This window comes from Parasteatoda tepidariorum, chromosome 3 (genome assembly GCF_043381705.1).
Source record: "Parasteatoda tepidariorum isolate YZ-2023 chromosome 3, CAS_Ptep_4.0, whole genome shotgun sequence".
NCBI classification, from domain to species: domain Eukaryota; kingdom Metazoa; phylum Arthropoda; class Arachnida; order Araneae; family Theridiidae; genus Parasteatoda; species Parasteatoda tepidariorum.
In genome coordinates, this window is record NC_092206.1 from 43,896,569 (window position 1) to 43,912,432 (window position 15,864).

At 26.4% G+C, this 15,864-nt stretch overlaps 1 protein-coding gene across 1 annotated transcript in view; it reads left to right on the forward strand.

The window, feature by feature from the left end:
- Nucleotides 1-8,372, forward strand: part of LOC107448441 (ubiquitin-conjugating enzyme E2 R2) — a 12,146-nt gene extending 3,774 nt beyond the window's left edge. Inside the window, exons 2-5 of the mRNA XM_016063623.3 lie at nt 1,130-1,216; nt 1,867-1,964; nt 2,739-2,873; nt 7,704-8,372. Of these exons, the coding sequence (XP_015919109.1) occupies nt 1,130-1,216; nt 1,867-1,964; nt 2,739-2,873; nt 7,704-7,929 (546 nt within the window). The 3' untranslated portion in view covers nt 7,930-8,372. The remainder of the gene's footprint in view (nt 1-1,129; nt 1,217-1,866; nt 1,965-2,738; nt 2,874-7,703) is intronic.
- Nucleotides 8,373-15,864: the final 7,492 nt, after the last annotated feature.

The window sequence follows — 15,864 nt, forward strand, 5'->3', positions numbered from 1 at the left end:
TAATTGATCAATTTATATTTATTCATAAAATTAATTAATAGAATATTATGTAAATAAAAATTAATTTCTGGCAATTTTTTAAATAAAATATTATAAATTTAAGAATTGTTTAAGTTTACTTAATGCGTAACACATTAATAGTGATACATTACTAAGTTGTGTTATTTAAAATATGTCAATTGAAATTATTAAAAATGTGAGTGATTTTGTTTCCATTATTCGTCCGAAACTAATATTCTGTGTTGAGCAGTACAGGCAAGACTCCAAATATTTGTATGTTGCATCTCTAATTTAGTATCAGCAATTGTTGAAAAGAATCTTGTATCTATTTACAATTTAAAAACTTCTTGAAAAGGTTTTTAGCAATTTTTGCAATAACAGGACCCTATTTGCACAATTTCACAAAAGCAGGACCCTGGTTGAAAGAATGTGACTTAACGCTTATTTTATATTCACAAATTATGAATAGTTTTTTCACAATTTTTCAAAAAACATAACCTTTCTCAAAATGTCTGGACAGATCCCTGAAAAACATTGAAACATTTGAACACTGGAATTTTAAATCAAAATTTTCTGTTGTTCGATGCTATTATTATAAGTAATTTTGAATTATTGAAATGTGTCTTAGTGAATAATTTGCTCAAAATACATGTTTTCCTGTGAGTTTTCCTTTAAATTGTAAAATTATATAAACAAATTTTGGAAATAGGTATATAACATACATTATGAAAGAAACCAAAGCTACGTGGAAATCAATAGCATTAACTGCCAAAAAAAATGGAACGAATATTTCCGCAGATATGAAAACCAAACTTTTTACTTCATTATTCTCAAATGAAAATAGAAAAATTACAAGCCTTTTTTTTTTCCATTCCAATGCACAAGAATGGCATATAATTTTGAATATAATTATGGAGAAAAGATAGAAGCTTTCGAAAATTTCTGCAGAAAAGAAAACCAGCATTTTTTACTTCCCAAATGAAAAATCTTTCTGCAAGAACTCAGTAACATTCTGCGACAATGTCGCCACAATTCTGCTACTGGATTGGTGATTTTCTTTAAAAAAAACTCTTGTAAACCTGAAATTTTTATTCTTTTGGTGTTTTATTTAGATTTTCTTTAATTGCAGGCTCATGTGAAATTTCCACCTGATTATCCTTATTCACCACCATCCATCAGATTCCTATCCAAAGTATGGCATCCAAATGTCTATGAAGTAAGGATTTTTTCCTCTTTTTAAGCCACTAGCGAGGCAGCATACAAAATTAATCTATGGAGCATTTTATATATTAAGTTCAGAATAATGTGTAATAATGAGATTTTAAAAAGTACTTTTTACAATGTTTATAGTGAGTGACAATGTTTAAAGTTGAAAAGTTAAGGGTGTCTACGTGCCATCTTAGTGATTTTTTAAAACTGTAAAGTGCATTATCAGATAAATTTAGAAACAAATTTTTTTTAATTTAAAATGACCTTATTTAATTAGATTTGAAATAGAATTAAAATTTGAAGTTGAATAATGTTCGATATTTAATTGCTCATTATTGATAAATGTTTTTTCTTCCAACAATTTGAACATTAAATTTTTTAATATTACTCACAAAATTATTTATGTAACTCATTAAATTATAGTTTACTGTTCTGTAAGTTTCATACAGTATTTTCTTTTAAAGATATTTTTTCATGTTATATATTTTTTAATCAATTGATGTAATAAATAGCTTTTTTTTGTGTTGCTTTCTGTTTTAGTTGTTTAATTTTGTGACACAAAGAAATTGTATTTAATTAATTTTCTCACCTTTTTATTATTTTTAATTAGTTTAATACAATAGTATTGAGTTAACATTTCTTTTGTTTTTAAATAAGAATGGTGATTTGTGCATTTCTATTCTCCATCCACCAATTGATGATCCTCAGAGTGGTGAACTTCCTTGTGAACGTTGGAATCCTACTCAAAACGTTCGGTAAGCTTATATAAATAAATTTCTTAAAATTTCTTTGTATAGTCCAAAGATTGTTATTTGTGCTTCTAGGAAATAATTTGTGAAAAAAATGTCATTGCATCAATATTAAACTGTAACCATCAATATTAAACTATTTATTTTTATTTATTTTATAAACGTTGTTGAACGGCCAACCTAATTCTGTAAATTTGCATCACTTTTGGTAATTCTGAAATGGCATGCTCATTTTTTTTTATGCCTTTGTATTTTGCCTTTGGAAGTAGAATTAAAAAATTTATTAAAATTTAAATGAAAATTTATAGGTTTCGCTTCTAGGCTACCTTAGTTTTACCCACCATAACTAAACAATTTCTTTTTAGTAGTTTTCAACCTATAACCATTCTAATAATTGAAACATTGATGGAATGGCGAGTAGACACTTTTCTTATTACAGGCACTCTTTCTGTGCTCCATTTAACAGATTTAATTGTGTACATTTTTTACCATTCAACTAATTTTCTTTCCTTCGAAATTGAAAAAATAAATTTAAAACTACTGACTAACGAAAATTAAAATCATGTATGTTTAAAATTATGGTAATAAAATTATTAAATTTTTGATATGGAGTACAGTAAGCTGATTTTATGAATCAATGACATATGTTTTTTCTATGTATTATACTTAATTTTATTTTTAGTGTGTAAGAAATTTAATTATTCGATTGTCAGTTATAAAAATTATTACAAATCATGTTATACTGTATTATTTTTTATGTAAGCAATATTTAATTTTCAGCACAATATTGCTCAGCGTTATTTCACTATTGAATGAGCCTAATACTTATTCTCCGGCAAATGTTGATGCTTCGGTTATGTACAGGCGTTGGAAGGATTCAAAAGGCAAGGATAAAGAATATGAAAACATAATTAGGTATTTGGATTAAGTTGCTTTTTTTTTACTTATTTTTGTTATGGTGATGTTGTGTTGTCTTGTAGTTTTTTCAATATTTTTATTGAATTTAGTATTTCCACATCACGACCCACTAGGCAACTAAATATAGCTGATGATAACTTTGAAAAATTGTTTTTCTATCCAAATGCCACTTTTTTAATTAAAAAAGCTTCTCGTAGACATCTTTTAATTTTTTGTAATTGAAATTTTAATCAACATTTTATAATCTTAAAATCCCTTTATTTCTCAATTTTCCTTCATTTTAGATTTAAAACCTGTTATGGTTATTATATTTGCTTCAAAAGAAATTTCTTACATTATCAATATCAAGTTTCTAAATTTTCACAAAGTGGACACTGAGAAATTTTACACCTGGCCTGTAGCAAAATTTCCCAATTTCGCCCTATAACTTTCAGTAACTTTTTGTGCAAATCTGCATAATTATCAAAATATATACTGACAAATTGTTATCTCTAGGCTATTGCAGTATTTTTCATTCTGTTGAGGTCACATATCTGTATGTTGGTTACATGGTTAATTTTATTTGAAACCCAAACTCAGTTTCAATCTGCTTGTTTTCCCGTCTGACTAAACAGCTTTGTCTAAGTTATTTAATACAGAGTGGCAATGGAGAGAAAAATCTGCTTGTTTTCCTGACTGGCTAAACAGCTTTGTCTAAGTTATTTAATACAGAGTGGCAATGGAGAGAAAGAAATTCTAAATATGCTTTAAATCTGTTTTTTTAATTTTCACAAATAAGCTGATGATGGATATTTACTATATTTGGCTGTATCTTCCAATGCATGTGAAATTAAAGGCTGGCACCTATGCTCTTTAAGGAATGCTGTCGTAATGAAAACGCTGATAAAAGAAAAGTAAATTTAAAAAATCAAAAGAAAAACAAAGTTTTTTCTTACTTCTGAAATATAACTTAAGTTAAAAAAATTTGATAGTCGCAGTTTTCCTTATTGTTAGTTATCTGTCAAGGAAAATTAGATATATTAGAAGTGCTCTGTTAACATGCTTTAGTTAAAGTAGAAAAACAAGCAAAAATTAAACTAAAAAATTCTAAATTTTTAAAACAAAGTGTTGAAAAAACGAAATTGACTTTCCTGAATATAATTTTAAAAAAAGAAGATAAAAAAAATCAGCATTACAAAACTCATGGTTTGATAACAAAGTAATCTAATTTCAATTTTTCAAATTTCGCTTTTCCAACTTTTTATTTATGTTCTTTCAGAACACAAATAACAAGTTTCAGAACTTAACAAATATGTGTAAAAACTATTAATAATGTATAGTAAAATCTATTAAATAAATTATTAAATCTATTAAAATTTCTCCCAAAAAATCTTTGTCTAAAAATTTTCCAAATAATAAATTGAATATTTAGCCAAATATTCGGCAAAAGAGCCGAATACTAAATATGGGCCAAATAACTGTTACATCCCTACTCAATACCACAAAATGCATCATTTTATTGCTTTAAAGTTTTGTGGAATTAATAGAATTTCTAAAAAATATCAAGGGCTATTTCTCTTAGTCTAATAAAGCTACCCTTTTATTTCCCACATTTTTTTAAAGGTTTTATGCTGTTTAATAATACTGTATAATAGTATAATACTGTATGATTGGAAGTTAAGTGCAAAATAATATAAATAAAACACAAATTAGTTTGATCTAAAATCCAAGTTTGCAAGAGTACTCTGATAGACGCCTCTTGAATCTGAAAACAATACTTTTATTAAAATAAAACAGTATGTAAACAAGGCATGGCAAAAATATCTTAAAGATTCTTCATAATTTCCTTTCTCAATTCTCATGTATTTCTTTATTTTGAAGAAGTAATGAAGCAAAATCATTTTATTTTTCTCTCTCCTCTAAAACTTAATTCTTATATAACTAACAGAAAGTATAATTATATTTAAAACTAACTGGAGAGTTTACTGGACTATCAATCTTGTTATTTTTATTATATTACTGGTTTTTAAATTTGAAATTAGTAGTACCTATATATTTCTAATATAGCAAATCATGACTCTATGAGATCATCATTCAGAATTTTTTAACGTTAATTTTAAATTTGTCTGCTTTATAGTTGAAAAGTTAATTATGTTTTTTAAGAATGGTAGATAAAATCATCAGTTTTCTCTAGAGAACAATTGTGTTTGTGATTAACATATTCTTGAATGTAAAATTAGGAAGGTTTAGCTAAAATGGATAATTTTGTAGTTTGAGTTACAATTATAGTCTCAAATCCCAAAAATGGTTAAAAAGAAAAAAATTTTAAAAAATTTTTGCTATATTTTTAAGATGTCAATACATATTTAGCTTATTATTTATGTATAAATGCAGTTTCTAACTCTGCTGAATTTCTGAGTATATTAACAGGTTTTATCAGTTTTTCCTAATTTAATCAGAAATTTTCCTACTTTCTGTATATAAGATTGTCTTACTCATTTAATGTCAATCATAAATGGAAAATACTGCAGTTAGCTTATCGTTATAATTATTAATGTATTATAGTCTTTTTAATAACTATAAAAATTTAAAATTTCCTGTAGTAATATATATTAGGTGGTGTTACCCAATAGTTGTATGAAATTTATGTTTCATACGATCTATTGGGTTTTTCCCTTTTCATGTTGATAATTTGGCTGTGTAAAAAATTATTAATTTTTATAACTTAACTCTAAATAAATGTATCTCTTGTAACTCATGTATTTTAGATTTTCTTTTAAGATAATTGTGATTGTATGCCAAAAAATTATGGGAGTAAATTTTTCAGAAAGAAGTCTTTAAAATCTTTCTGTTTTGCTATTTAAGAAATCTATGAGAGAAGTTATTTTAATTTTTTTATTCTGTAAAAGTGCACTTTAATAATACAGGTTTTTATTCTTGAAACTGACTGTCTTAAGATTTATTATTTATTTTCATAAAAATACTTAATAATTTATGTTTGAATTAAGGAATCGCAAAATTATTTAGTTTTAAAATTAATACAAATTCTAATCATGAAGGTAAATAAGTTACAAGTATGTATTATATGCATAGTTCATTCTCTTGATCAGTTTCTTTCTTTCTTTCTTTTTAATTTGAATCTATTACTTATGAAGACAGGGTAAAAATTTAATGTTCACTATATAAATTATCTCCTTAATTTCCCCTTTTAGTTTGGTGTTCATATTATGAATGTCATGAGAAGAACTAAAGAGTATGAGGTCATGCTTTTTTAATGATCTTTATTAGATATTCTTCTATGTGAACTCATTTGGTATTTAAAAGTTTTTGTTACAGTGTAACTTTGACTGTAATTGTCTGTTTGTGCCATGCAGTTATAATACCATTTGTGGAGAGCACGATCCTGGCGATCAACTAAACTGGTATCCGTATGTGGCAGTACTTAGAGTACTTTAAGTATATCGTAACTGAAAGTTTCTTTATTCTGTCAAGGCTTAGGGAGAAGGGTTTCATATGGTGTAACTTTGGTTAAAATTGCATGGCATTCCTACCATGACAGGGTAGGAATGCCCACCAGGAAAACCTTGAAAACCTGGAATTATCAGGAAATTTTTTTTATACTGGAAAAAACTTGGGAAAATCAGAGAAATTTGAATAAAAATCAGGAAATTTTAAAGAAAGCTGGAAATTTTTTTAATTGCATTAATTTAAATTATTTACTGATTTTCTTAATTTAAATTATTTCATCCATTATACCCACTTTTTTTAGATGGAAATGTATCTCCAAGCAGTTAAAATATCATCAACTTAGCAATACTTTGCTTGCATCAAAATTTGCTCCATTATAGCTCTGTTAAACTAGAATGCCACATAAAATTCTCCCATTGTTGCTAAGCGAATGTGGAAACCTTTGACCGCTATGGACTGTGCAATTTAGGAAAGATTGTGGTGGAGATGGAAGAAGGGATTAGGATATTAGCTTCTGTTTTTAAATTCTGTCCTTGGGCTGAATCCATTTATGGCTTAAGTTTGTTCCAATTGATTTCGTAGTAATTTTCCATTTTGTCAAAATGTTTTTGCATTTTTAACTTTATAAAATTCTCCAAAAATTAGTTGGTTATAATTTAATAATAATAGATTTTATATTGCACTCTTTTTCTGAAAGCTTTTGTATCCCCATTAAAAGAAATCTGTGAATTCTTTTTTCTCAGCAAACCAACCAATCACATTTTTTTTTACAATCGCTAACAGCAATGTTTATCGACAAATTGTTACAATCGTTGCATTAATGCTAATAATGCTAATTTTAATTTTAAGAAAAGGTTTTTTTAAGAACTAACTATATACTAATATTTAATTTTACTCTTTTGTTGGTCAATATATGATTTTTGATTCAAAATTTTGTACCAAAACATTAAAAAATGAATAAAAATATCTTGCCAAATTGTCAAAATAAATTATTTTTTTCAAGATATGTTAAGAAAGTAACATTTTGAATAAAATATTTTATAATATAGACACTTTTCTTGCCTACACTTTATGAGAATAAAGAAACTAAAACCTGGAAATTTTAAAATTTTTATCTGGAAAACCTGGAAAAATCAGGGAAATTTGAAATCTGATTTGAATGGCCACCCTGCATGACCAATACAAGATAGAGCCCTGAGAAAATGAGGTTATGTGCTAGGTCATGTTTGAATAATATTTCTAAATATAACAAAAGCTTTGTGTTTGGTAGTACTAATACATAGTTTTCCATGGTTAACATTAATTAGTCAATTTTTTATTATTTTAAATTTTTTTTAATTAATGTGTATTTTTATTTATGTGCTAATTTAAAATTATTAGGAAACAAGTTTCTGCAACGCATGCCGAAGCTACAAAAGATAATGTAATAGTGCCTATGACTCTTGAAGAATATTGCATTAAGCATACAGCTAAACCATCTGAGCAAGAATCCGATATGACTGATTTCTACGATGATGATTATGGAGATGACATGGATGAGGAAGATGAGGATGAAGAAGATGAGTATGATGAGGATAATGAAGATTCTGGGAATGGTGAAACATGATATTTTGGTTTCATCTTTCCTAGTATCATTTCAATTGAATTTTATTTGTGAAGCAAGTTTTAGAGCCATACCAAAAATGTTGCAATTTATGGGCAAAGAGACAATATTGCGGAACTTTTATGGCAAGGTGTTATAAAAACACATGTGTGCTTAATGAAAATTGCATTATGTAGCATTCATCAATGACTCCTTATCATTATCAGAAACATTTCAAAAGTTAACCTATGAAATGTTTCTACATCATTTAACCAAGGTGTTCATCAGTCTTAAATAATTTGCATTTATCAGTTTTATCGTCTTGATAGAGTGTTATTTTAAGTCTTCCATTGTGTGATTGGGTTTTTTGATGGAAGTTGCAAGATTTCTCTAATGTACAGAATCATCAAGAGTAATCTGTAATCATTGTTTTGTTTTCCCTGCTTAATAAATTATTATTTGGGACACATACTGATTTTCTTTCATGCGTGAATTTATTGCTTTATTCTGCTTAATAATGTTTAAGGTAATAGTTTATAAATATATAGAATAGTTAATTCTGTTTATATTATACTGCTGTTAAATAATCATTAACTATGTAGCTTTCGTGAACACAATTAAACATTTTGCATTTTTTAAGAACACTTATGTATTTAAATGCGGTGCCTTCCTAACACTTAACGGAGTTCTGGACAAAACATTTTGTGCAGCTATTTCAACATTCCTTTTCCACGAGACTTTTATTTTAACGAAACTTGTTCAATTCTGTTAGATTTTTGCCAAAGTCTTCTAAATTTTTTTTAAAATTCTTTTCAAATTTAATTCTGTAATATGAGCAACATCACATTTTTTCTATACATTTTCTTTTCAAATACTATTTTGCTGTTAATCTTTTATCTATGAAATATATGACTTAGAACCCGTTGAAACAAAGGAATTTTGGACTTATTTAAACAATTATCTAAAAAAATTAAAGTAACACCTTATTTTTTATTTCTCTAAATAGTTTTCATGTGTAGGGCTTCTATAAATTTTCTGCCATTGCCTTCTGTAAACATGCTTAAGCTATACTGTAATATGATTCAAACAGAAAAAAAAGTTTTTTTTTTTTTTTTGAATGTCTGTGGTGTGGGACCATTTAGAGTCCTTAGCTGTAAGAGTTCTAAGGAAGTAAGATGGTCGTCCTTCCCTTTCCACCACTCTGATAAAATAATCTGAAACTTTTGGAGACTAAGAAACAGTTTGTTATAATGGGTAAATGATATATTTAGTAGAATTATATTTAAGGCACATCAGTAAATATCTAAAATATGTTTTTCTTAGTGATTAATCGAATTGCATAGTAAATGAATAACATTTTTATTTTAAACCGAGTGTATGCTAGCTAATACAATAAGTTATGCATATGGCAAATAAACAAAGACTTCCTTTTTACATACCTGAAAATGGCACTCATTACAAATTATTTTTTCAGCAAATTTGCCTTAAAATTTAATTGCTTAGATTACGTTGATTTTGTTTCTGATGCCTTTGGATGTGTACTTCTATATTTCAGGCATTAAAAAAAATAAAAAAACAATTATGATTTAATGTTTGATCTTTTTAAAAATACATGCTGAACATATTTTTTTTTAAATTTAATTTTTAGTATTATATCTATGGTAATAAGGACATGGTATTAATTTCTATCTCAAATTTTGAAGTTGTATCTAAGAAGTCATATTGATTTTTGCATAACAACTTTGAAACAAAATAGGAATTGATTTAAAAGCTCAAGAAGTTATTAACAATATACTTCATAGTTTTGCATGTATTTATCGGTTTCCTTTTTTTTTTTTTTTTTTTTTCATAAGGAGCATTTTTTATATGTTAAGTTTTCAAATTAGATTTTTTTTTTAAATTTAAGGAATAAAGTAGCTTTCTACATTTAAAAGTAAAATCTTTTTGTTGAAGCACAAATTCCAAAATTTCTGGATTGTGAATTCCAGAAAATTCACCAGTTTTAAGTAGAAATTTATGTGATATAGGATTGAAAATAAGTTAGATAATTCTCAGTTAACAAAGAAAATAAAAATTATTTCATCCTGTTTCCCCCCCCCTTCAATGTTTGTTTTTTTAGATGTATTAGTCTCATGACCAAAAGGTCATTTAGAGTGCAGATTTTTAGGCATTTCTTGAATAATATAAATTAGCAGTTTACTTTTTTTTTTGTGTTAATCAGAGATGATTGTGCTCCGGAAAAAGTCCGGATTTTTCGCCAACTGTGACCCTGAAATTTTCGGAACTCCTAGGTCCAGAAGTTTCAAGAAATCATCGATCATATTTATGTATGAAAATTCTTGTATATTTTATTTAAAAATATTAGAACTAGAATTTATACATGACATCACTTTCATTTGTAAATATTTTTTCTGGTAGAATAAATGTGATTAGAGGTAAAAGTAAACTTATACAAAATTATTAATTTAAATTATACTGCTTGTTTAGAATTTCATGTTTTGAAAATATCAAGGATTTAAATTTAAAAGGACATAAATTTTTTGAACTGCATCATCAATGATTTGACTCCAGAAATTTTCAGGATTTTTGAGTTGGGCTCACAATCACCCCTGGTTAATAAATTATCCAGCTCCTCTATTCATTATTATGTTAAATGTTTGTTGGACAATGTTATTTTCCAATTTTAAACATGTTTTCACCCATATCTGTTTATGCAAAATGTAAAAAAGTTAAGATTTTTTTTTAAATGAAAATTATTGTAAAATAAACAATGTAATAGCTATTGACCAATATCATATTAGAACTGTGTATTGAATGAAAATCTGCATCAGTATTAAGGAAAAGGATTTTAAATTGAAAGAACTTATAAACTCTGCACTACAGTGCTGAAAAGTGGATCTTTCAATGAAGACATCTATCCCTTTCAAGGTAATTTTCAAATAATGAAAGTAATATCTATTTCAATAATAGAAAAAAAGATATATTTGATTTTTAGTAAAGAATTTTCACATATATTTACCATTTAAAAGGAATGACTAATTCTAATCACACTGGAAAAATCTTAATACTAATTCTATATTTTAACTAAATCTAAATTAATTTTTCTTAAAAAAAATAAGTTATTGGATATATTAAAGAGAATCCATATTTGGAATTTTAATAATTTATGGTTGTGAAATAGGGATAAATAAGCTCAAATAGATACATGTGTACTTTGGCAAGTATGGACAGACGACTCACTTTCATACAATATTTTTTCAAATTTGTAGTTATTTTAATCTAAGAGAAACAATAAGTAGTCATTGGAATTTCTTTAACTTACAAAATCAACTATCGAAATTTTTTTAATATGAATAAAAAGGAATTTTTAAAGTACTTTCTTGGATTTTATATTTCAGTACAAATTTTATTCTGTTAATCTAGCATAATTTTTTTTTACTTACTACTAGACTGTATTTTATAATTAAAAAATAACAAAATATAATTATTTTTTTACTTGTAATTAGGGAGTCAGAATATACAAGGGGTGGACAAAATAATTGAAACCTATACAAATACATTTTTTCATATTTCTCTAGAAATACTCAACGAATTATTTTATAATTTCAGAGTTGTTTAGATCATGCGATTTCTCACACATATCAATAAAGTTTAATGCTTTTAGAGGTTGGAAAGACCGACCATGAATTACAAACGGAAAATAATGTTTTTAAACACTTTATGCCAAAAAATGTAGCACTTTGTATCTTGAGACAGTTATTTTGGTTATTATATGCGATAATTACACAAAATTTCGTAAGCCAACTTAAATGGTTATGGAGAAGTGGACATTTTTATAAGAAATGAAAAAAAAAAATTTTTTTTTGTCTTACGTTTTTTTCCTATATCTGTAGAAATATTCACTAAAATTAAACAATTTTTTGAGCAATTCAAAATTAATGAAAAATTTTTTGCTTTAAATTTGAGAAAAAATCGTTTAAAACTGCGCAAGATATGAGTAATTAAAGTAGTTCTTTTATATTGCACTTGCATCGGAAAAAATTTTCTTAATTTCTTATTGCATTGTATTTGACAACCAAAAGAAATGTCTGACTTAAACATCTTAAAAACTTTTAAAACAATTTTCCTTGTAGTTTTCGTACATTTTAAAAGAATACTCAAAATGATAAGGTGTTTTCCATACATTTAATTGTGTACTAGTAAACAAGATTTAATAAAAATGACACCGGAATTGTTGGTAATTATCCCTCATGAGAGTATCTTCCCCCGCCTATTTTCTTTCCTTATTATATCACATTTTGGTGTATGAACGTTTATTGTGAAGTATCATTTTGTATTTTCCGTTAAAAAGTACGAAAGCTACTTTGAAAATTGTTTGAAACTTTTTAAAATTTTTAAGATATTCAATTAGACTTTTTTAATTAGTAGCCAAATATGATTCACTACAAAATGAAGAAAATATTTTTTTTCCCCGGGCATGCGCAGTATAAAATAAACTATTTTAGTTACTAATATCTAACGCAGTTTAAAACGAATTTTTCTCAAATTTTAAAGCAAAAATTTTGTCATTAATTTTAAATGATTCTAAAAACTTTGTTTAATTTTCTAGAATATTTTTTAAAGTTGTAGCAAAGAAAACGTAACACAAAAAAATTAATTATTATAAAAATGTCCATATCTCCATAAACATTTAAGCTAGGCTTACAAAATTTTGTGTAATTATTGCCTATATTGTAAACAAAGTAACTGCCACAAGTTACAAATATATGACTAATTTTTTTGGCATAGACTGTTTAAAAACATTATTTTCAGTTTGTAATTTATTGTCGGTACCTCTAACCTCTAAAAGCGTTAAACTTCATTTATATATATGAGAAATCGCATGATCTAAACAATTCTGAAGTTATAGAATTATTCGTTGCGTATTTCAGGAGAAATATGAAAAAAAGAATCAGTATCGAAGTGTTTCCATTATTTTGTCCAGCCCTGTGTGTGTATATATATAAGCGACACCGGTGTCTTGTCTACGTTAAAGGATTAAAATTTTATAACTCAGAAACTATTCGATCGATTGCCATAAAATCATGTATTTAATCATTTAAAATTACATTCTTTAAAGCGATGTGAAAAATTGTTAACATTAAAATTTTAAAAAAATAATTCGAGTGCTTTTAAATGAAATATTAAAAATAATAATCATTAAAAGTTATTTTTTGAGGGCAATTATCCTTAAATAAACGAATTTTAAAATTGTTTGCAAAAAATTTTTGATTCACAAAAAATACTAGAGTTATGACGAAATATTCAATAAGTAAAATTAATTAACGTTAAGGAGATAAAACTTTTGACTGTTTTTATGATTAAACTATTGGAACCATAATTTCCAGATTGCGGCTTCTCATATTTTGAGGGTTCTAATTCGTCGTTAAAAAAAAAAAAGCTAATTCTGAGAAAGTACGTTTTTATGTTTGATTTCATAACTTAAAATATCGCCTACATTAATTAATTAGCAGATTTGAGGTCAGATCTTCGAACCATTTAAGATTGAGTCCTAGTACTTACACATAAATCCGATCATTAGATCAGAAGTTATTCAAGGTATTCCATTTTTTATTTTGCGACCTTGAACCAGTGTAAATAGTACATGCACTCCTTCATGAAGAATTTTTGCCCTCAGCACCTCTGCAGAGGATCAAAATTGTGATGGCATGTCTTCGGATCATTGTGCAGCTCTAGTGCGACGTAAATGAACAAACAACAACAAACCATATTAGACAATTAAAAAATCAATCGATTCCTCAAAAGTGTAGAATTACTATTCTCATTATAAACTATTATTTTATATAAATACAGTATGAAAGCATAAATATAAATAATAATTTTAAGATTAAGATAAATAATAATTTTAAGATAAAAATTATTTCGAAGCTTATTAGTTAAGCAAAACTTGAAAGGTAATAACATTTTCCCTTTAAATGTGATTTACATTACGTGCTTTTGTTAGAGTGAGACAAAGTTTTTATATACATTCGTCTTTTTAATAATATTTCAGTATGATGCACTTTAATGTTCTTATCCACGATAACGGTAAATTTGTTTTAAATCGTTGAAACGAACGCTTTGTTTACGCAACTTTAAACGTCGCCATAACACGTTGCATAATGTTTTTAGGAAGAAAGATATTTCTGGCCTCTTCTAAGAATTCAGTTTTCTTTTAAACTATGTTACTGACTCCTGCAAGAAGAATAAAATCTGAATTTAATACTTCATCTCATTACTCGCAAGTTATTTATTTTATCAGTTCAGGTACTATAATTTGTTATTTTCCGAAGTAACGATGTTTACTTTTTGAGGAGCATAAACATTTTTTTTTATCGTTTTCTTTTATATTTCATGTACGTTATTCTACACGTAACACAAATTTTAAACGAATGTAGATTTATTTTGGCAATGAGTTGGTATTGTTTTTAATTAAATGAGGAGTCGTCTTCAAATGATGTCAAGCTAAGAGATGAGGAAAGGTGTTCGTGACATTGTGACAAGGGGAGGGAGGGATAACAAGAAGTTAAATATCACATATTTAGCTTTAAAATTTATTTATTTTTAACCAGCAGATTAAACATATATTTTTTTTAAATATTTTTTTTTCTCATAAAAATAAATAGGGGTCAGATTCGGGGAGCCCCAGCCCACTGTCGATTTCATATGTATAGAATATTTTTTCAAGTCAATGGGCCATCGGACATTAATTGTTATATTAAAAAAAGATTATTTTCTAAGTTTCAAGTATTTATGCAGCTGGTAACATGGTAAACAATAGTTTTGAAAATATGTTGAATACAGTAGTCAAATTTTTTAAATTTCTATTTTTTTAAGTTAAACTATTCTTTTTTTGGTTTATTTTTTTTTGCATTATTTAATTAGATGATAAAACAATAGAAACATACAAAAATATTGATTATTACTCAATATTATACAGAAATATAAGCAATACTCCTTAAGTGGACGGGGCTACCCGACTCTCCTCTACACATCTAATCATCACTATTGTTACTTGTTATGCTCACAAATATTATAAAACATATATTTAAAATATGATTGATATTATGTGTTTATGAACCGATAGTATATGTTGGTTTAATATAAATTTTATATTAAAGATGAAATCATTCGTGCAAAACAATATTTGTAGAAAACCCTTATAATTTTATGCTTTCTTTTAAAAAGTACGAAAGCTACTTTGAAAATTGCTTGGAACTTTTTAAATCAATGGCACAGGTAACATAATAGACTACACAGCATATGAGTAGTTAGAGTGTGGGACTGTGGGTGTGTATCCCTCTTAATAATTCGAAATCTCTTACAGTTCTCTTAAGAGGACGCCATATCATGGGAGAAATTTTTCATTGCAAATTCTCTTTCACCTCCATAACTAATTTAAAATACTGAAAATAAATTTTTAAAATATTCCAATGAAAATAAATATGAGAAGTTAGTTCTCTTCCAATAAGTTGTTTGCAGTTTGATATTTAAAAAAAAAAATATCAGCAATTGAAACTTCATGGCTTACTCTAGGTTTGTATGAGCTCACTTTTTTTTTTCTTTTTTTTTTTTAAATTAGTTATGGAGGTGAAGGATTCACGACAAAAAGTTTCTCCCTTCGCGTCCTCTAAATATTTCAGACAAATTAAAATCAAATTTGCTGAATCGTAATCCATTTAAATTATTTAGCAAAGTAAAAACAAAATGAGATATTACTCCAAGATGAGATTAATCATCTTGCAGATAAAATAAAAAAAAATTCAATTTATTTTTCACTAAATGTTGAAGTTTGTGAGCGTTTGCAGCTGTGTTAATTATTGCTCTCAAAAATTCGATGTCTGACTCTTATGCAATGACTCTCAATGGTTACTAAAATATCAAAATTTGTGTAATGAAATGTGTTTTAATAAATTTATC